Consider the following 20,725-nt stretch of genomic DNA (forward strand, 5'->3'; position numbering starts at 1 on the left):
CAGTCAGAACCTGATGCTCTGACAAATTATGGGAAAATTCCGTTCATTAAGGTTTTTTTCTCTTGTACTCGACATTCGCAAGAATACCAAATGTGAAGAGAGGGCTAATTGGATGGCAAGTGGATTCTGATTGGTGGAGGTATTACCATGGAGAATGTACCAGATCCTGATGACTGACAGATAACTGCCGAGCTTTATTTAAATTCAAGCCAGGAAGGTTGACTCTGGTCAAGGCATTGCCCTGGGGAATGCACCAGTACATGGCGTCGCCTGTTTTGTTCAGTTGAAACAGATGCAAAATATGTACATGTTCTTTTTGTTTGTTAATCTACAATTGGACAACATTTACTCAACAAACATGAGAGTTCTATGAATTCTGCTGACAACCACTTTAAGATTTTGGTATGGTTTGCAGTGTGGCACATTTACACTTACACTTGTGAGAAGCTACGTACTTTAATCCATAGAATACCCTCACAGTGCATCGCTTTAGATTCCTCAGAATAAAGTCTTCTTGGACTCTACCACTCAATAAAAGCAAACGGCAAAAATTTTTGGAGAATAACTCCAATAATACGAAAAATAAGCAACTAATCAAAAGCAACATTTTGCAAATGCAGGAAATTTGAAATAAAAACAGAAAATTGCTGAACAGATCAGGCGGCCTCTGTGGAAAAGAAAAATGGAGTTAATGGGGGTGATTCTCCCATTCCGACCTGCTAATTTTTTGGTGGGTCAGGTTGGGAGACGCACACGCGCCAATTCACAGGATTCACGTTTGCACGCGCGTCTCCCAGAAAGCAGGTGCAGGGAACCAGTGGGAAGACCAGGTAAGTCATTTTAATCTATTTTTAATCTTATTTCAATGTGGTTATCGGGCCTGGGACTGAATTCTCTGGGCCCAATAGCATCTCCCACCCAACTAGTACAATTTTACTCCAGCGGGGTTTAGACTGGCTCCCCACTTTTGGGAAACTAGGGGGAAACCCCGCTGGAGTGAAGGGGGGGACAATCGGGGACCCCCAGAGAATCAGGGGATGGGTGGGTGGTGTCCCCTGGGCCTGGGCACTCTAGCAGTGCCAGCCTGTGTCTCCTGGTACTGCCCAAGGGACAAAATGCCAATGCCAGGAGACACCTTGGCACTGCCCACTGGAATGGGTTTAGGGATGATTGATGTAGTTGGGGAGGAAGTCCCACTGCCACTCTCTACGGAGATCAGTCAGCGCTGGAGGGAGGCCAGTGATCGGGTGTGGGGTATTGGGTTGGCCTGGGAATGCTTGTAAGGGCCACGATTGGGCTGTGGAGGTGTCAGGAGGGGCAGCACTGCAAGGGTCCCGGGCTGGCCAGCAAACTGCAGGCTGACAGCTTGGGGCCACTGCGCGTGTGCAGAGGCCTTAAACTGTCAGATTCCGGCATGAATAATGAATATTCCCTGTTGTGACCTCTGTATTGCACAGTGTGGGAGATTCAAGTCTGAACTCCCACTGAGAAAACAACCATTTTTCCCACCAATTCAGCATTCAGAATTGTTTTGGGAGAATCATCCCCAATGTTTCAGGTCTGTACTGGGTCACTAGTTCTGACAAAGGATTACAGATCTGAAACATTGGGTGCGTTTCTCCTGAATCAGTTTTAAGTGTTTCTTTTGGCGTTGGAATCAGTGAACACAGCCCATTCAGCCTATTCAAATGATCCAACATTCCTCCCACGTGAATCGCGCTGATCTTCTGACTCCACCAACTGCTGATTTGCTGGTGTCGGGAATCACTCTACAAGCAGGAGCAGCACCCACTCTCATTCCTACCAGAAACATGACTACAAGAGGACCTGTCTCAAGGTTCCTTGATACAGACAAGGACCATATGCTGGACACCATTGAGGAGAAGAGGGCCACCTTCTATCATCTCTCATACCTATGCTCTCTTCCTTCCAGGAGCTCCTTTTGGTGTCACAGCCCCAATCCAACATATCAGAGAGCCCGGAGCACAACTCTGGGATGGACCTTGAATTCCTCGCATTGCTTTCACCAGCACCATCCAGTAGAGCAGAGACACTCACCTCAGTAGGACAAGATAGTACTCAGGCTTTTGGGGCACTCTCCAGTGAGCATCAACAGTTGCTGTAGCACATCAGGTGGAGGCAGAATTTGCAATGAGGCAGGCATTCGGAGGTCTGTTGGCTCTCAGGGAACAGCTGCCCCCAAGCCAGATGCTCGGTCTCTGGAAAATATTATCCCATCACAGTTTGTGATACAAAAGCAGAGCCAGGCATTACAGGAGGTCTTGTCAACAATTTTCCTGCAAATACAAGGCCACCTGAAGGAGCCCAGAAGCCTTTTTTCCGCATATGATGCTGCCAGCATTGCATGGCACCCTGGCCAACACTGCAAGGGTGGCGTCCACAATGGAAAGCCTGAGACAAGATGTCTGAGCCATGTCTGACAACATCCAAGGTTTGGCTCACCATGTGATGTCCATGGATGAAGCCCAGGGCAGCAAGGCCCAGTCACACATGGAAATGTCACAGGCGTAGGTGAACATTGCTGAGCCGGTCCAGAGCTTGGCCCAGTCAGACAAGACCATAGTTGAGGGCATCGACAGCATGGCCTACTCACTGAGGGATATATCCCAGTCTCAGAGCACCATGGTTGATGGTCTTCAAGAGCATGGCCCACTTATTCAAGATTATGTCCCAGTCACAGAGGACAATGACTGATGGTCTTCAAGAGCATAACCCACTCGCTGAGGGACCTGTCCCAGTCACAAAGGACAATGGTTAAAAATACCAACACGATGCTTCACACCTCCAGGACTGGTAGCGCCAGATAATGTTGAGGCTTCTAGAGCTCACTCCAGCCGATATTGTGGTCCAGGGGCCATAGAGCACCCCAAGGAAGAAGGAAGTATGGGAGTCCATATAAGGAGCCCTCCACTAAGGCAACTCTGGCAGTCTGCAGCTCTTCTGAATCTCCCCTTCTGACCCCTGCACTTCACATGGCTAGTGAGCAGAACGGGTTGACACGGTGTCATCTGTGACACCCAGAAGCTGGCCGGGGCCCTCCAGAGAATATCTGCCAACGGCATCACAGGGCATAGCACAGTGAAAGCAGCAGAGTGCCTTCACTTCTGATATGCTACCTGGGGAAATACCTAGAAGGAAAGGGAGGCCATGGAAGATTAGGAAGATGCAAGACCACTGAGTTAGCTCGGTTTAGTTAGGGAGAAAGGAGCACTCAATGTAAAGTTTCATGATTAAACGTTGTTTTACATTCAGACCAACTTTATTCTCACTGCTTACCCTCAGCTGTGTGTGTGGAGGGGGACCTCTGATCTTCATGCAGGCCCTCCAGTCTCACTCAGAAGTGGGAGGACATGAGCGCACCAATCTGAAACATCCTGGAACCACAATGTCAGCAATCTGAGACCAAAACCTACTCCTTCCCCACCTGATCATTATACTTTGACCAGAAGAAAGTGTCCCATCACACACTCAGGAATAAGCTAGGAGGTCAGTGCTCTGTCATCTGAAGGACAGGAGCCAGACTCTCTCAGAATCTGGGGAGCACCACAACTTTCTTCACAATGAGTCATTATCACACTCCTGCCTTGAGAAGAGACCCACTGATACTGCCAGTCCAGGCCCATCACCCTGGTATGATATTGACCCTTGTGGGGGAAGCGGAGCATTGGTTGTGAGCTGGGGGAAGAGGTTGAAGAGAAAGAGTCGAAGGTTGGGTGGAAGGGGGGGGTCAAGGTATCTGCGAAGGGGAAAATAAGGGTTATGGAAAAGGGAGAGAAAGGTGGGAAGGAGGGAACGTGGGTCTGGCAAGGCACGGTTTGAGGATAAATGTGGAGAGGTGTGAGTTGAGCTGCCAAATTTTGAGACTCCTAGGCGCCAAATCTGGAGGCTATGAGGGCGTACCTAGTCCTTCAGCCCTGTTTGATCCTAGCCATGGCCTGTCCAACATCCACCAGGTCCATCTCGAGCATCTCCTCAACCCCATCCTGGTCCTACTCTCTTCAGATGATGATGCCACCTATTCCTCCTCCTCCACTCTGTTGTCATGATGCAGTGCCAGGTTGCGGAGGACATAGCATGCCAGCATTATTCGCGCAACCCTCTGAGCACTATACTGTAGAGTCCTGTCAGAGCGGTCCCGACACTGAAATTGCATCTTCATAAGACTGTGCACCACTCAATCACGTTCCTGGAGGCAGAGTGGACCTCATTGTAGTGGGTCTCTGCTTTGGTCTGGGGCCTTCGCACAGGCGTCATTAGCTATAACCTTAGCAGGTAGCCCTTGTCCCCCACTAGCCAATCCCTCAGCTAAGGATGACCTTCAAGACTCAAGTACCTCCCAAGTGCCTGCAGGATGTAGGCATCGTGCATGCTTCCAGGATTGAGTGTGTAGACTTGCATGATGTTCAGTTGGTGGTCACACACCAACTGGATGTTAAGGGAGTGGAACCACTTCTTTTTTATGAAGGGCACCTCCTGTCAAGACATCGCTCTCAGGATGACATAGGTGCCGTCAATATCGCCCTGCACCTGGGGCATCCAACAATGGCACAGAACCCTGCTGCCCAAGTATCCTAGTGTACTCCGTTGCCTGGGCATACATGGCATTTGTCATCTCACGGATGCACCTGTGCTCTGATTGTTGGGAAATCCCACACAGGTTGCCGCTTGTGCCCTAGAAAGATCCTGTGGCGAGGACGTTCAGGACAAGCATCACTTTCATGGCTACCGAGAGTGGGTATTTTCCTCCTCCTCTTTGTGTCAGGTGGGTAAGAACCTGCACAGGTGCCACACTGTCTCACTGTGAAGACACAGCCTTTGGCTGTACATGGTGTCTGACAGTTCGTGATAAGACCAGCGTCTTGTGGCTTATTGCTGTTTTCTTATTCCCTCTTCAGCCTGATTTGTGACTGGCATTTGAGCCTCTATGGCAGCTCCCTGATGTTTCGGTGCTGATTCAGGTGGTACTGGATCAAGCCTGGACCACTCCCTGGCTTTCTCACCACTGCCTAACTGCCTCAGCAGCAATCATAAAGAATAAGGCTAGCTGGCTATAGACCAATGTTCATCCTCAATCTGTGAGGAGGTGGAAGGGAGGGAGAGAGAGAGACTGTCAGCAAGGTCATAAAACACCCTTTACCCCTCAAGTCCTCCCTAATCCTTTCGTGATCCAACGTATCAAGATCTCTCACCATTTCTGCCACCCACTGCAGGTTTGAGGAGCTTCTGCAGGTCCCAACTTGCTTGCATGGGCATGGACACAGCCTCGTAGCCTTTAGTCTGGCTGATCTCTCCATTCACTTCATTTATGGAGCATATCATGTTCTGGTGCACGTGGACATCCCCCGGTGACCCATATCCTCATTTCCCATGGCCCTGTCTTTTTCGCGATATCAGACTTTGGTTTAACACCCGAGGGCCCAGCTGATTTAGCGATGATGGTGGACAGGCCATAGAATCATAAAAACTCTCCAGTGCAGAAAGAGGCCATTTGGCCCAACGAGTCTGCACTGACCACAATCCCATCCAGGCCCTACCCTCATATCCCTACATATTTACCTGCTAATCCCTCTAACCTATGCATCTCAGGACAATAAGGGGCAATTTTAGCATGGCCAGTCAACCTAACCCCCATATCTTTGGACTGTGGGAGGAAACCGGAGCACCCAGAGGAAATCTATGCAAACACAAAGAGAATGTGCAGATTCCACACAAACAGTGACTCAAGCCAGGAGTCGAACTCAGGTCTCTGGAGTTGTGCCGCCCACAGTTGAAGGGAGGCTCAGAGCTAGCATGAATGTGAGAGGGCATAGGTACTCTCAGAAGTGAAGAAGGCTGCCACTGTAAGATCTGGGGTGACCATCATGTCATCTTCTTCTCAGATAGTTGACACCCTCCAAATAGCTGCATAGTCACAGTATGAGCTGGCATTTTCAGATTTAATAGTGGACTACTATTTGACCCACCCCTGGCTCCTTCCAGGATATAGAGTTCATACTACAGCCCGTCAGTGATGGACTTTTGCACCTTCCGAAGTGAACTGTGGCAGCTGTTTGTGTGGTGCAAATGTGAATTTTGTGCAGGCATGCACCTCCTTCTGAAGACGCTAAACGAGTGCCACACACCAAGATTACTGTTACTTAGGGATGTCTGTCTTTGTTGCTTCGCAGCATAAACTATGTAGCCAGCATGTCAAATGAGAGTCCTGTTATAAAGTTGTGGTCTCTAGGATGTGTCTGAGATTATAAATGTGATCCAGTGAGAAAAAGATGAGGACAGAGTGAGCAGCTGAAGGACAGAGTGAGAGTAATAAGCTGTTATGGAGTGTTGACTGATTGTCTGAACAATAAAGTCTTTGAAGTGACAAGGGCGGTTTGCCAACACAGTTTTCAGCTGCTACTGGTGCATTGGATTTTTGTGTCGAGTAACCTCAGCTATGTCCCTCCCTCCTCAGCTGTTCAATGAAGGAAGATCAAAGAGGTGATCCAGCCGCTTGGGCTCAGTGAAACTTCGAGGGGAGAGAACCCTAAAAAAAGTATAAGTGACCCACCCTGTGGAGGAAACAAGGTCAGAGAGGAGTGGGAGGCTCTGTGGCTCATGAAATGAACGAAGAGCAAGGCCATATTATGAATGAATTGGTGTAGCAAATATACTGGAATGAATGCACTGCTTCTGTTTAACTGCACCATGAAGAAATCCAGCCAAGGCAACCCCTGCCCTCCAAACACTCCTGAGGACACCCCCTTCCCACCAGCACATCCGCCACCCCCACACACACAAAAGGGTACAAACCATAATAATGTTGAAAAGATCACTTAACTCCTTGCTCCCCCTTGGAGTTCATGGTGCCAGGTCCCAGATTTTCAGACCTACAAGAAATCTCATTCATATGACTTCAGGGTGGGGAAGCAGGTGCATCACGGGAGGGCAGACAATCGGATTTCCAGGCCACTAATCACATGCAGGTGAAGAGTTTTGCATGGTGGGACCAGCCAGGAGCATCACAGTGGTTTTGCTGCCTGGTGGGAATCTCAACAGCCTGTTGAATTGGGCGTTGGGCCTAAAACGGGGTTCCCACCTGGTGCTTGTGGATCCGGTGAATCCTGGCCATTAATTCTGTTTTTCTGTTTAGTGAGGTTGCTAGAACTAATCATTCTTGTACTCCCCTTTGTGCCTGTTGTTGCTGGTCCCATTGCCTGTTTTTCATCAGTGTTCGCAGATGACAGCAAAAGGGCTGCCTTTCACTGGGGAAGATTGCACATAGCTTTGGAGGATGCCCTCAAGCATCATCGGGCCTTGAGGGCAAAGTTTTTGGACACCAGCAACTCAACTCTGGTCGCAACAATGTGGGCTAGCTGTTTCAGAGTGTTTACCCCAGTCTAATGCCAGCATCTCCACATCGGGACAGCAGCACAGACATTGGCAGAGTGGCTGTGTGAGAGTACAATAGCTGTAATTCTGAGAGATGAAAACAGTTCGTGCTCCATAGTGCCACTGCCACTCCAAGGGTGGATGGAGAAACAATGATGTCAACAATCCTCCTATTCTACTGGAGCACATATTGCTGTACTGTTGTGAGAGCTTGCATGCCCTTTTGAATACTGAGACTGGTTTCCCACAACTTCAGCCCTTTTCACCTCTTCAGTTTCTAGTGCAGAACTACAGGAGATCTTTGCCTGTGCTGCATTGTAACTGTTGCCTGAGACGACAGCTAGCACATGCTCTATCATGGGTACTTCTGGCAGTGCTGCCATGGAGATAGATGGAAAGGATGGATTTCAGGCTCTTGTGATGTACCTTGTGCCATGTTGCAGCCGGACTAGTACATCCTCCTAGTCAGTGACTAGAAGCTATGTGGCAGACCTCTCAGTGCATCATTCTTCTCATTGTGTATGTCCATCTTCATTGAAGCCCTCATTTGGGTCACCTGCTGCAGAACTGGTATGTGACTGGTTGTTTCTCTTTATGGGAGAGTCTAGGACCAAAGGGCATAATCTCAGTGTAAGGGGTGGCCCATTTAAGACAGATGCTCAGAAGGAATTGAATCTGTGGAACTCTTTACCACAAAGAGCTGTAGAATCGGGATTGTTAAATATGTTCAAATCATCTCCAAAGATCCTCCTCCTGAGGTCATTGTTGCCCCTCGAAGTTCAAGCTCTTCCACAATTGCCACAGAAAATCCACTGCTTTCATCATTGGCCACAGCTCGTAACCCTGAGTATGGGATCCTTACCTACTTGCAAAAAGGACAGGGATGACCATCTTGAGGTCTCAAATGACCCTGACCTCCATGAAAACACAACTAATAAAATAAACAAAATAAGTTTTTCACTCAGAGGGTGGTGGGTGAGTGGAATCGGCTGCCGTCTTTGGTGGTGGAGGCAAATTCGATAGGGTCTTTCAAGGGACTTCTGGATGAGTACATGGAACTTAATAGAACAGGTAAGCCTAGTAGGTATGGGTATCATCAGCCTAAGTTGTGGGCCAAAGGGCCTGTTTGTGCTGTAGTTTTTCTATGTTCTAAATATGTTCAAGTCTAATTAGTAAGGAAATCAAGGATTATGAGGAGAAGGCAGGAAAGTGAAATTGAGGATCATCACATATCAGTCGTGATTTCGTTGAATGACAGGGCAGGTTCGATGAGCCAAATAGTCCACTTTTGCTCCTATGTCAGATGGACTATGGTGACCTCACTTCTGAGGAGTTTGCATATAAGTTGTTTTGTCTTGTTGGTCAAGCTGCAGCCCATTCATGCCTAGTAATTCATGACATGCCTCCAGCACCTTTCAATGTAGAGAACATAGAACATTACAGCACAGTACAGGCCCTTCGGCCCTCAATGTTGCGCCGACCAGTGGAACCAATCTAATGACCCTCTAACCTAAACTATTCCAATATTATCCATATGTCTATCCAATGACCATTTGAATGCTCTTAAAGTTGGCGAGTCCACTACTGCTGCAGGCAGGGCATTCCACGCCCTTACTACCCTCTGAGTAAAGAACCTACCTCTGTCATCAGTCCTATATTTATCACCCCTCAATTTAAAGCTATGTTCCCTCGTGTTAGCCATCACCATGCGAGGAAAAAGGCTCTCACTGTCCGCCCTATCTAATCCTCTGATCATCTTGTATGCCTCAATTAAGTCACCTCTTAACCTTCTTCTCTCTAACAAAAACAACCTCAAGTCCCTCAGCTGTTCCTCATAAGACCTTCCCACCATACCAGGCAGCATCCTGGTAAATCTCCTCTGCAACCTTTCCAGTGCTTCCACATCTTTCTTATAATGCGGTGACCAGAACTGTACACAATACTCCAAGTGCGGCCACACCAGAGTTTTGTACAGCTGCAACATGATCTCACAGCTCCAAAATTCAATCCCCCTACCAATAAAAGCTAACACACCGTACGCCTTCTTAACAACCCTATCAACCTGGGTGCCAACTTTCAGAGATCTATGCACATGTACACCGGGATCTCTCTGCTCATCCACATTACCAAGAGTCTTTCCATTAGTCCATTACTCTGTAATGCTGTTACTCCTTCCAAAGTGAGTCACCTCACACTTTTCCATTTGCCACCTCTCAGCCCAGCTCTGCAGCTTATCTATGTCCCTCTGCAAACTGTAACATCCATCTGCACTGTCTACAACTCCTCCGACTTTACCATCATCTGCAAATTTACTAACCCATCCTTCTACACCCTCATCTAGGTCATTTATAAAAATGACAAACAGCAGTGGCCCCAAAACAGATCCCTGTGGTACACCACTAGTAACTGAACTTCAGGTTGAATATTTCCCATCAACCACCACCGTCTGCCTTCTTTCAGCTAGCCAATTCCTGATCCAAACCACTAAATCACCCTTAATCCCACGCATCCATATTTTCTGCAGTAGCTTACCATGGGGAACCTTATCAAACGCTTTATTGAAATCCATGTACACTACGTCAAGTGCTTTACCCTTATCCACCTCTTTGGTCACCTTCTCAAAGAACTCAATAAGGTTTGTGAGGCATGAACTACCCTTCACAAAACCGTGTTGACTATCCCTAATCAAATTATTTCTCTAGATGATTATAAATCCTATCTCTTGTAATCCTTTCCAAAACTTTGCCCATAACAGAAGTAAGGCTCACCGGTCTATAATTTCCAGGATGGTCTCTACTCCCCTTCTTGAGCAAGGGGACAACATTCACTATCCTCCAGTCTTCCGGCATTATACCTGTAGACAATGACGACATAAAGATCAAAGCCAAAGGCTCTGCAATCTCCTCCCTAGCCTCCCAGAGAATCGTAGGCTAAATCTCATCCAGCCCAGGGGACTTAACTATTTTCATACTTTCTAGAATTGCTAACACTCCTTATATACCTCAATCCTGTCTAGTCTAAAAGCCTGTATCTCAGTATTCTCCTCGACTACACTGACTTTTTCCTGCGTGAATACTGACAAAAAATATTCATTTAATGCCTCCTATCTCTTCAGGCTCCACGCACAACTTCCCACTACTGTCCCTGACTGGCTCTAATCTTGCCCTAATCATTCTTTTATTACTGACATACCTATAGAAAGCTTTAGGGTTTTCCTTGATCCTACCTGCCAAAGACTTCTCATGTCTTCTTTTGGCTCTTCTTAACTCTCTCTTTAGTTCCTTGCTGGCTAACTTGTAACTCTCCAGTGCCCTCACTGAGCCTTCATGTCTCATCTTTACATAAGTCTCCTTCTTCCTGTTCACAAGAGATTTAAACTACCTTAGTAAACTATGGTTTCCTCGCTCGACCACTTCCTCCCTGCCTGACAGGTACATATTTATCAAGGACACACAGTAGCTGCTCCTTGAACAAGCTCCACATTTCAATTGTTCCCATCTCCTGCAGTTTCCTTCTCCAATCTATGTATCCTAAATCTCGCCTAATCGCCTCATAATTTCGTTTCCCCCAGCTATAACTTTTGCCCTTTGGTATATGCCTATCCCTTTCCATTGCTAAGGTAAACGTAACCAAATTGTCGTCACTATCACCAAAGTGCTCACCTACCACCAAGTCTAACACCTGGTTTGGTTCATTACCCAGTACCAAATCCAATGTGGCCTCACTTCTTGTTGGCCTATCTACATACTGTGTCAGGAAACCTTCCTGCACACATTGGACAAAAACTGACCCCTCTAACGTACTTGAACTATAGCTTTTCCAATCAATATTTGTAAAGTTAAAGTCCCCCATAACAACTACCCTGTTACGTTTGCTCCTATCCAGAATCATCTTTGCAATCCTTCCCTCTACATCTCTGGAACTTTTCGGAGGCCTATAAAAAACTCCCAGCAGGATGACCTCTCCTTTCCTGTTTCTAATCTGAGCCCATACTACCTCAGTAGACGAGTCCTCATCAAACGTCCTTTCTGCCACCGTAATACTGTTTTTGACTAACAATGCCACGCCTCCCCCTCTTTTACCACCTTCCCTGCTCTGACTGAAACATCTAAACCCTGGAATCTGCAACAACCATTCCTGTCCCTGCTCTATCCATGTCTCTGAAATGGCCACAACATCAAAGTCCCAGGTACCAACCCAGGCTGCAAGTTCACCCACCTTATTCTGAATGCTCCTAGCGTTAAAGTATACACACTTCAAACCACTCTCCCATCTGTCAATACACTCCTGCGACCTTGAAACCTTATCCATGACCTCCCTACTCTCAACCTTCTGTATACTGGAGCTACAATTCAGGTTCCCATCCCCCTTCTGACTCAGTTTAAACCCTCCCGAAGAGCATTGGCAAGTTTTCCCCCCAAGATATTGGTACCCCTTTGGTTCAGGTGCAGACCATCCCTTTTGTAGAGGTCCTACCTACCCCAGAATGAGCCCCAATTGTCCAGGTTTCTGAAACCTTCCTTCCTGCACCATCTCTTTAGCCACGAGTTCAAACACTCTCTCTCTCTCTTCTTCTCCTTGCTATCCCGTGGCATGGGTAACAAGCCAGAGATAACAACTCTGTTTGTTTTAACCCTAAGCTTCCACCCTAACTCCCTGAATGTCTGTCTTACGTCCCCATCCCTTTTCCTACCTGTGTCATGGGTACCTATGTGAACCACGACTTGGGGCTGGTTCCCTTCCCCCTTAAGTATCTCGAACACACAATCGGAGACATCACGGACCCTGGCACCTGGGAGGCAACATACCAACCGCACATCTTGCTCGTTCGCACAGAATCTCCTATCTGTCCCCTTAACTATGGAGTCCCCAATCACTAATCCTGTACTCTTCTTCCCCCTTCCCATCTGAGCATCAAGGACAGACTGCGCCCGTGACCTGTACCCCATGGCTTACCCCCATTCTGTCGTCCTTCAAACAGCATCCAAAACAGAGTACTTGTTTTGCAGAGGAACAGCCACGGGGGAATCACTGCTCTGACTGCTTCTTACCCCTTCTAGCAGTCACCCACGTATCACTTTTAGGAGTAACTATCTCTCTGTAGCGTTTATCAATGGCTGCCTCTGCTTCCCAAATGATCCTGAGTTCCTTCAGTTCCAGCTCCAGGTCCCTAACGCAGTCCTCAAGGAGCTGGAATTGGGTGCACTTCCTGCAGGTATACTCAGCTGGGACACTACTGGTGTCCCTCATCTCAAACATTCCACAGGAGGAACATTGCACTGCCTGCACTGACATTCCTGTTACGTGCCTTAGCAAAAAAACTTAAAAGCTCTCGCTCCATTTTGTTTAGGTTAGAGGAGGGGGCAGAGTGGAATACTCTACACATCAGACTATCGGGATTCCTCACCACTCTAATTTATTGGGGAGGGGTGGGGGGGGAACACCTTCACTGGCCTCCCCGCGACCTCCTTCCGGTTTCTGGTTTTAAGTTTAACAAAAAACTCCACTAAAAAGGTAAGTTAAAAAATCAATCTAGCTTACCCTCAGCACTCCTCTCATGAATCGCTCCCTCTCTGCTGTGCTCCGATGGAACAATGAGGTCGCTCCTCTAAGGTGAGAGGTGAGTAACTTTTAAAGAGAAGAAAAAAACACCTTCCCAGGCCTCCCCGCGACCTCCTTCTGGTTTCCGGATTTAACTCTAACAAAAAACTCCGCTAAAAAAAGTAAGTTAAAAAATCAATCTAGCTTACTCTCAGCAGTACTCTCACGAATCGCTCCCTCTCTGCTGTGCTCCGATGGAACAATGAGGTCGAAAAGTGCATAAGGCAACAACTTATTGTCATCTATGATAGCCTTCACAGTACCAGGTGCCAAGAACCCTGTGATATTGGTGTTGGAAGATACAGAGGATGTAGAATGGATGGGCTATAGAGTAGTGGGTCTAAATAAGGATTAGGAGTTGGCACATTTTGGTGAGCCAAAGAGTTTATTCCTGTGCTGCATTGTTCTTTGTTATTTGAATAATTTGACTGCCGTGTTGGAGAATCACTGTCTTCCCACCACACCTGATTACATTACCTAGACTTTCCCATTCTTTCTGACCCTCTTTTTTAACATATACTAAATCCCCAGGATTTAAGTTTATCCCGAATATTCTTATACAATGGTATAAAGCTCACCGAATTTTCTGAGACTCGTGCCTTGATGAATGCCCTTATTCCAGCAAATAGGGATTCAAGTAGAAAATGTGGAACAAATTGCCGTCCCTTCTACGGCTGGAGGATTATTTCACATTACAGATATTTTGGGATTCCTCATACAGATCAACAGATGTGGGCTAGCCTCCAGCCACTTGAAGCAAATTCTTTGCATGGACTACCCAATCCAGGGCGCATAATAATTTTCCGTTGGGTTAGTTGGCTAAGATCTTACAAAGCACCTCATTGTGATTTCTTTCAAGAGCCCGTTATGAGAGGGCTTTCAGCAGTACTGTTCATAACTACAGTGTTCATATTTTTGCACATGTCTATAAATTTGTCATTGGCAAATTCCACTCCACCCCATATATCAATCAGGAATTTAGCCATGCCCCCAATCTGGATGTCATCCATTTTTCCATGCCTCTATTCACAATCTTGGCTTTTACCGTATATTGCTGTTGAAAGATTGGGGCGGTGGGGGGGCTGCGGTCACTCTCATGCCTACATGGTTTTTTTTGGAGGGAGGAGTTTGAATGATGTGCAGGAGGAAATCTGTCTTTGATGATGGCCAGCGGCTTTCGTGACATGAATTCATTTGTATCTTTCAGGTGAGCAAATCCCACCTGATAGCGCTGCCACTGCCAGTTGGTAATACTCTCATTTTCCCACTGGTGTGGGCACTTATTCCTGATTCAGGTGAATCACAGCCCAATTCTGTACTAATAAAGTGGCTGACTGCACTAATCTACATGGACTTCCATTCTTTTCAGTGACCTTAATATGTTGCATCTCCAAACCTGAAGCAAGTAGAACTTCCATATTCCTTTGACTTTTACTACTGAGTGAATGTAACTATCATTGCAACCAATTCAATTCACATTCTCTCAATGTGCAACTACTGTCCAGTATGGTGCAATTAAATGATTCTGCACCTAGTATACTTGCTACTGGACTGAAGCTTCTACGGACATGTACAACTCCTTCACAGTGATCAATCTCATCGTCTTTCACTTCAGCACCTTCCATGTCATGAGGCACCTCAAATTTGTGTTTGTTCCATTTTGGGTAATTTGCCACAGTGCTTTTTTAAAACACATGTGAAACATCTGTTAATAATTTCCTGGGAATTCTGGGGTTCATTTGTCTGTTACTACTGCTGCAACTCTGTCATCTTCCAGATCTGCCAAAAATGTCTCCATGCACAATTCTTTTGTCTGTGATTCTTTCAATGTTTGACATCCATGAATCATTGATACATACTGTGAGTAACAAGAGGCCCCATACTGAGCTATGCGGAAACCAATTTTGAACCCAAACTCGCCACTTTACCTGGATCATAGGATTTTAATTTTCTAACCAGTTTAATATCGGAGATCTTCTGAAAACCCAAGTAGTCAACGCTCCTTTGTTAACTCCCCAAAGCATTAGTTAGACATGGCATTCCCTCAACAAATTCATGCTAGCTTCCCTTGATTAATCTATGCTTCTCTAAATGATGATTTATACTGTGCGTCGAAACTTTTTGCAATACTTTAACCACCACTGAGGTTAGGCTGCCTGGGCCATAATTATTCAGGCTATGCCCTCATCCTTTTACAACAACAGAACAATACAAAATTTACATTCTTCAGGACAATTCCAGTTAGTGTTCACTGAGGCTTGCAATTCACGCAGGCTTCCAGGTGCAAGGCATTTCTTCATCAACCGACACTTGTTAAACTTCTTACTGTATTTTGCCATGTTAATAGTGTTATATGAAGCGAATTGTTGCTGTAGTAATGATTCGATTGCACCTGCATTGTAAATGAAATAGACCAAAGCTGTTGGAGGAACTCCTTTCATTGGAGAACAATGTACTGTTCCCTCCTGAAGAAATCTTACTGTAGTACATGGCCAACTTTCTTAAAATAGATCACTATCTCTTCTCACTGCTACAGCAATAGTTCAGTAGAGATTTAATCCTTGTACTATTGTTAACTATCAGCAGTGCTGCAGCAGCATCATTGTTGTCTAAATAGTGGGTCTTGAAGTTTGAACTGAGCTCTTAGGAGACTATTTTTGGCCCAGTTCTCTTAATGCTTGTGGTTTTTCTTGTTAATGCATAGCACCTTCTCTTAGCTCATCAAATGAGAAGCTGGTGGTTATTAAAAATGCTTTATTTGAACTGGACAGCAGTGACTCTTCACATATTATCAGGATTGCCTTGCTGCAGGAGTTAACAAGCAAATCATGATTAATCTGGATGTTTCTGTTTATCTCATTTTTATGAGATTTCAAGCACCTCTCTGTTGCTTGCAACAAAATTACCTGAAACATGATCATGCTTTGTTATCTTGTAAGATTCCTGGAAGACTGGCATTTCTTAAAAGAAGTAAGACTTTTGTTACTACCAAAGAGTATGTATGACTATGTATATCATTACTTACTTTTTTTCCCAGGCACCAGCTCATTGTCTCGCAGGTCAGTGGCAGTGGGGATTGCCTCAGGTAAAACTTTTAATTGTTAGCTTATGCATGATTAGTTAGCTATTTTTATGGTTGAAAGGTAAATGCAGCAGCAATAATAAAATGGCTGCACCAACTTGTTAATAGCTGGTGTTTGAACTTACATCTCTCTCCTCTCTTATGGGAAACAAAGGGTGGAATTCTCCCATCCCCTGTGGCAGGTTTGGTGGCGGGCGGGAGCAGTGAATCTAGCAGAAGCCATAAAGTTGGCAAAGCAGCAGCATAAAATCATACTCGAATTCTCCCAACAGTCTTCCCGCTGCTGTTGTTCTGAACACTATTTGCATTCATTTGTATTTCATAAATGCCCATTAAAATAGTTGCCTGGCAACATACCATCAGGCCTTCCAATCTTGTGTCACGCCTGCGTGAAATTATATCAGTTTGAAACCCGATTGCTAAAGAGCAGTGTGCATGAGGTGGTCCTCATTTTGCTAGAGACTTTGAGATAAGTGGAACAAATCCTTTCTGCCATAGTTCTGTGTTTGCTCCTGACGTGCTGTACACCACTCTGCTGGCTCAGACCATTTCCTACCTTCCATCTGTGTATCGAACTGGTCTTCATGGACAGCACCATGCTGCTGGACCCATGGAACCTTCACTGTGGCTGAGTTTAATCAGTACTGGGATTGGGAGTACAAGCGTCTCCTTCCCCCTGGTGCCACAGACCACTACCTATCTGGACAGCATTGCCCTGCAGGGCTCATGTAACCAATGCAACAAAGGTCCAAAGTTTAAGTGTGGCGAGGGTTATCCTGGTGAAGATAAGGAAGGGGGTGGAGAAGGACAAGAGCTCACAATGGCAGGCAGAAGGTCATGGTGGTGGATGAAGAAAACAAATGGCAGAGAGAAAACTGAAGGAGGAAAGCTGAATCCTGACAAGGCTGCATGAAAAGATCATAAACAAGGGTTTACCACACTATTTACTGGAAGACCTCAGATGCATTGAGTATAGGTCCAAATGGGGCACAGATCCCAAGGCTTTTTATACTTATATAAAGAGCAAGAGGATAGCCAGGGAGAGGATTGGCCCATTCAAGGATAGGGGAGGGAATCTATGCGTGGAGCCAGAGGAAATGGGCAAAGTATTAAATGAGTATTTTGCATCAGTATTCACCGAAGAGACTTGATGGATGATGAGTCTGGGAAAGGGTGTGTGGATAATTTAAATCAAGTTGAGATCAAAAGGAGGAGGTATTGGGGTTCTTGGGAAACATTAAGGTAGATAAGTCCCCAGGATCTGAGGGATATACCCCAGAATACTGAGAGAGGCAAAAGAGAAAATTTCTGCGGCCTTGAGAGAAATCTTTGTATCCTTACTGGTTTCAGGGAAGATCCCAGAGGACTAGTGGTATCCTGCAGGGAATACTGGGACCTCTGCTGTTTGTGATGTATATAAATGATTTGGAAGAAGATGTAGCTGGCCTGATCAGTAAGTTTGCAGGTGACACAAAGATTGTTGGACTTGCGGATAGTGATGCACATTGTCAGAGAATACAGCAGGATACACATAGGTTGGAAAATTGGGCGGTGAAATGGCAGATGGAATTTAATCCAGATAAATGCAAAGTGATGCATTTTAGTAGATCTAATGCAGAGGGGAGCTACACAATAAATGGCAGAACCATCAGGAGTATAGACACACAGAGGGATCTGGGTATGCAAGTCCACAGATCCTTAAAGGTGGCAACACAGATCGAAAAGGTGGTGAAGAAGGCATATGGCATGCTTGCCTTTATTGGATGGGGCATAGAGTATAAAAGTTGGCATATAATGTTGCAGTTGTATAGAACGTTGGTTAGGCCACATTTGGAATACTGTGTCCAATTCTGGTCGCCATACTACCAGAAGGACATGGAGGCTTTGGAGAGAGTGCGGAAAAGGTTTACCAGGATGTTGCCTGATATGGAGAGTTTTAGCTATGAGGTGAGATTGAGTAACTAGGGTTGTTCTCCCTGGAAAGATGGAGGTTGAGGGATGACCTAATAGAAGTTTATAAAATTATGAAGGGCATAGATAGGGTGAACAGTGGAAGCTTTTTCCCAAGTTGGAAATGACAAACACAAGGGGTCACAAGTTCAAGGTAAGGGGGGGAGGCAAGGTTCAATACAGATGTGTGGGGTACATATTTTACAGAGGGTGGTGGGGGCTTGGAATGCACTAACAAGTAAGGTGGTTGAGGCAGACACACTAGGATCATTTAAGACTTATCTAGATCGCCACATGAACAGACTGGGAATAGACAGACACAAATGGATGGCCTAGTTAGGAACACATGATCGGTGCAGGCTTGGAGGGTCAAAGGGCCTGTTTCTGTGCTGTATTGTTCTTTGATTGGAGAATAACCAGTGTTTCTCCTTTGCTTAAGAATGGTAGCAAGAATAATCCAGTTAATTACAGGCCAGGTCAGTGGTAGGGAAATTATTGGAGAGGATTCTTCGAGACAGGATTTACTCCCACTTAGAAGTAAGTATTAGCGAGAGACAACGTGGTTTTGTGAAGGGGAAGTCGTGCTTCACTAACTTGATTGAACTTTTCGAAGAAGTAACGAAGATGATTAATGAGAGTAAGGCAGTGGATGTTGTCTACATGGACTTCAGTAAGGCCTTTGACAAGGCCCCTCATTGGCAGACTGATGCAAAGGTGAAGTCACACGGGATCAGAGATGAGCTGACAAGATGGATGTAGAACTGGCTTGGCCATGGAAGACAGAGGGTAGCTTTTCTGAATGGAGGGCTGTAACAAGTAGTGTTCCTCAGGGATCAGTGCTGGGACCTTTGCTGTTTGTGATATATATAAATGATTTGGAGAAAAATGTAACTGGTTTGTTTAGTAAGTTTGCGGATGACACAAAAGTTGGTGGATAAGGCACAAAGGTTGGTGGATTTGCAGATAGCAATGAGGACCATCAGAGGATATAGCAGGATATAGATCGGTTGGAGACTTGGACGGAGAGATGGCAGATGGAGTTTAAACCGGACAAATGTAAAGTAATGCATTGTGGAAGGTCCAATACAGATAGGAAATATACAGTAAATGGCAGAACCCTTAAGAGTATTGATAGGCAGAGGGAGCTGGGTGAGTCTGTACACAGGTCACTGAAAGTGGCAACACAAGTGAAGAAGATGGTCAAGAAGGCATATGGCATGCTTGCCTTCATCGGCTGGAGCATTAAGTTTAAAAATTGGCAAGTCATGTTGCAGCTTTATAGTTAGGACGCACTTGGAATCGAGTGTTCAATTCTGGTTGCCACACTATCAGAAGAATGTGGAGGCTTTGGAGAAGGCACAGAAAAGATTTACCAGGATGTTGCCTGGTATGGAGAGCATTAGCTATGAGGAAAGGTTGGGGAAACTTGTTTTGTTCTCACTGAAATGATGGAGGTTGAGGGACGACCTGATAGAAGTCTACAAGATTATGAGGGCCATGGACACACTGGTTAGTCAGAAGCTTTTTCCTAGGGTAGAAGAGTCAATTATTAGGGGGCATAGTTTTAAGGTGTGAGGGGCAAGGTTTAAAGAAGATGTATGATTCAAGTTTTTTATACAGAGGATGGTGGGGTGCCTGGAACACTCTGCCAATGGAGGTAGTGGAAGCAGATACGATATACGATGAACAGGATGGGAATGGAGGGATATGGTCCCCAGAAGGGTAGGGATTTTTAGTTCTGTCAGGCAGCGTGGTTGGTGCAGGTTTGGAGGGCCAAAGGGCCTGTTCCTGTGCTGTAATTTTCTTTGTTCTTTAGATGTCTTGCTGGGGGTGGACTTGGGGAGGGTGGGTGGGGAGAAGATGATTAAATCAAGGAACAAACTTCTTGAAGCTGCTAGGGTTTTCCCTCTGGGTTGTTGACATCCTCACGGTATGGTAAAGACAGGTGGATAGGCCGGAGAGAGTAATAGAGCATGCTGTTCTGGTATTTAAATATGGTGCCATGACCATCAAACTTGCCGACTGACAGCAGCTAGATGAAACAGTCTCCAGGTGACTTTGAGGGGAACTCATTTGTGCACAATTAATCAAGTTCCAAATGCAGAATCAAGCACAGGGCTTTGCTATCCTGACCAACGGAAAAGGCACCACTGGAACCACCTAAACCGTACATAGTTTCAAAACAGAAAATTCCACCAAAAGGTTTTTTCTGTCTGCAGCATTGTAGATCAAAATGACTGCCTTACAAGTTTTCCAGCAGTTTTATGAATAGCAAACTGAAACTGCACTGTGGCGATTTAGCCTATTTGCTGTATTTAATTAATTTTATCAGAAGTAGTTCCTGCAAAAATATAATTGAAATCCATTTCGCTTTTGGGATAATGCTGCTGAATTTTAGGTTGGTGCTCACATGCTAGCTTGTCAATAATCATGATTAGTATGAAATAAGACAATATCAAATCTGAAATTCATAGGCAGTCTTTCACAAAAAAATGTAAGGTTAAAGAAAAGGACTCCTCAGATATTCATACATAAATGCACATTATTGTACTTTTCTAGTTTTATTTATATTTGAAAAACTGGTTAATGAAGATTTGCATCTTTGATTAGAAATTGCTTTCAGATTTCCTGCATTCTATTCTTGGTTTCACAGACCAATGAAAATGAAGTCAACCTCCAATGATTTGTTTTACCCACTTGCAC

General features: G+C 45.5%; 1 protein-coding gene across 2 annotated transcripts in view; it reads left to right on the plus strand.

Moving 5' to 3' along the window:
* Positions 1–20,725, plus strand: part of LOC145349685 (protein boule-like) — a 163,547-nt gene that overhangs the window by 109,320 nt on the left and 33,502 nt on the right. For both annotated transcript variants that reach the window (XM_080198215.1, XM_080198213.1), the window contains exon 8: positions 16,028–16,075. In XM_080198215.1, the coding sequence (XP_080054341.1) occupies positions 16,028–16,075 (48 nt within the window). The remainder of the gene's footprint in view (positions 1–16,027; positions 16,076–20,725) is intronic.

This window comes from Carcharhinus amblyrhynchos, chromosome 11 (assembly GCF_965287045.1).
Source record: "Carcharhinus amblyrhynchos chromosome 11, sCarAmb.v2.hapA, whole genome shotgun sequence".
In the NCBI taxonomy this organism is placed as follows: domain Eukaryota; kingdom Metazoa; phylum Chordata; class Chondrichthyes; order Carcharhiniformes; family Carcharhinidae; genus Carcharhinus; species Carcharhinus amblyrhynchos.